The sequence below is a fragment of the Mus caroli genome, chromosome 13, assembly GCF_900094665.2.
Source record: "Mus caroli chromosome 13, CAROLI_EIJ_v1.1, whole genome shotgun sequence".
In the NCBI taxonomy this organism is placed as follows: Eukaryota; Metazoa; Chordata; class Mammalia; order Rodentia; family Muridae; genus Mus; species Mus caroli.
This window is the reverse complement of record NC_034582.1, coordinates 105864509-105866611: the sequence shown is the minus strand read 5'-3', so window position 1 is coordinate 105866611 and position 2103 is coordinate 105864509. Positions and strand designations below refer to the sequence as shown.

Below are 2103 nucleotides of genomic sequence, written 5' to 3'. Positions count from 1 at the left end.
ACACACACACACACACACACACACACACACACACACACGTTTCAGGTTTATAGCCTTAACATCCCAGTTCCTTTTGCTGGTATTTGTTGGGATCTTCTGAACTTTGTAGAGAATTCTTTAATTCTGACCACATTACTAATACAAAATTCTAGACCTGTAGAGTTACAAGTCTTACGGATATGCCAGCCCATTTTTCTTCTTCTTCAGTAAACCTTGGTATAGAAGAGTGTTCTAATTAAATATTTATGCCGATTTAAAGTGTAATAAATTTTTCAGCTCTCTAAAAGCTTGTGACTTGAAAAATCATTTTCTTCAGTTATTTTGAACAGTGTAGACTTCACAGGATTACATTGGCCTTTCTTTGAAGTGAATCATTTTATAGGAAGCCATTAGATGCTTAGGATAATCGAGGTAGAAAATGTGAATCTTTGCTGTCAGTCTGGACTATGTAACATTGGGGCTGTCATAACTTGTTTCTTTCATTTTCTTTTCTTCTTTTAAAAGAATTACCAGGGCAAGCACACGTTGAATACCGTGGGGATTTCTTCTTCACAAGCTCCCAATCCAGTTGATGACGAGTCATGGGATTAAAGCAAACAAACGTCAAGTCTGATCGTTCTGATGCAGAGAAGAGAAAGAGTTTTTATTTTTAAAATTTTAACAGAAGTGTGAAACCTGATACTCTTATATCTCCTGTTCTTCTGTTCTTCCTCCCAAACTTTAAAAAATAGCCAGCTTCATTGATTAGTTATGTGAAATGCTGACGTTACAACACTGCAGGTACTGATACAAATGGTGTTAACTGGAAATATTAAAGCATTCTATATGTTTTGCTTATTTCTAGTATATTCTTCAGAAAGCTAAGACATGTTTCATGTCCAAGTGCTAAGTCTTAGTACAGTGTTTATGATCCTATAAAACAAGCAATAGGATGTGATGTGCTCTTGTTTAATTATTGGGTCTAATTTCTACTTGATCCTTTAAAAGAATAGTGTATCAGTACAATGTAATAACATGATTTTCATGAAACAGTAGAGACTGAAGCCTTTCAAAGTTATTTGATTTTTAGATTATCAGACATGTAATGAAAATGGTTCAGTTTGCAATGTGAGCGCTGTACTTGGTGGTATGACAAATGTTTGCTTTTATAATATACAGATTTTTCTTACAAATAAAAGATGAAACACATTTCCCCCTAAGTTTTCCAACAGAATTTTTCATTTTTCTTGTAGCATATTACAGTTCCTACCTTTCATATTTGGGTATTTTGTATCTTGTGAAATCAGTACGGTGAGCAAGAAGTGTTAGACAAATATTAATGTGTAAATCCATACAAATACCAAGATGTTGACATGAAAATTAGTCTTAGAATCTAACCCACTATCAACAAACACGGTATTTCAGTTTCCTCATAACTTTTTACTCATGTTTTACAGTTGATAAGGAAAGAATGCTGTCATTCTCACTCAGTCACAGGCTTACCTACTCCATGAGATTGTTTTTTCAGATACATTTTTTTCTTTTATTGGATATTTTCTTTATTTACATTTCAAATATCCCCCATTCCCAGTTTCCCCTCCGGAAGCCCTCTATCCCATCCCTCCTCCCCCTGCTTCTATGAGGGTGCTCCCCTACCCACCCACCCACTCCTTCCTCCCCACCCTGGCATTCCACTACATTGGGGCATCGAGCCTTCACAGGACCAATGGCCTTTCCTCCCACTGACAAGGCTGTTCTCTGCTACATAAGTGACTGGAGCCATGGGTCAATCCATACGTAATCTTTGATTGGTGGTTTAGTCCCTGGGATCTGGGGTTGGGGGCAGGTCTGGTTGGCTGATATTGTTGTTCTCCCTATGGGGTTGCAAACCCCTTCAGCTCCTTCAGTCCTTTCTCTAACTCCTCCATTGGGGACCCTGTGCTCAGTCCAATGGTTGGCTGTGAGAATCCACCTCTGTTGTGAGAATCCACCTCTGTATTTGTCAGGCTCTGACAGAGCTTCTCAAGAGACAGCTATATCAGGGTCCTGTCAGCAAAATCTTGCTGGCGTATGCAATAGTGTCTGGGTTTGGTGGTTGTTTATGGGATAGATCCCCAGGTGGGG

General features: G+C 38.6%; 1 protein-coding gene across 4 annotated transcripts in view; it reads left to right on the top strand.

Annotated features, from left to right (window-relative positions):
• The window catches only part of Ddx4 (DEAD-box helicase 4), a 52857-nt gene extending 51658 nt beyond the window's left edge, over nucleotides 1–1199 (top strand). For 3 of the 4 annotated variants that reach the window (XM_021180695.1, XM_021180694.1, XM_021180692.1), the window contains exon 22: nucleotides 505–1189. In XM_021180695.1, coding sequence (XP_021036354.1) covers nucleotides 505–591 — 87 coding nt within the window. In that variant the 3' untranslated portion in view covers nucleotides 592–1189. Of the gene's footprint in view, nucleotides 1–504 lie in introns of all 4 variants that reach the window. The other variant, XM_021180696.1, reaches the window with a different exon arrangement.
• Nucleotides 1200–2103: the final 904 nt, after the last annotated feature.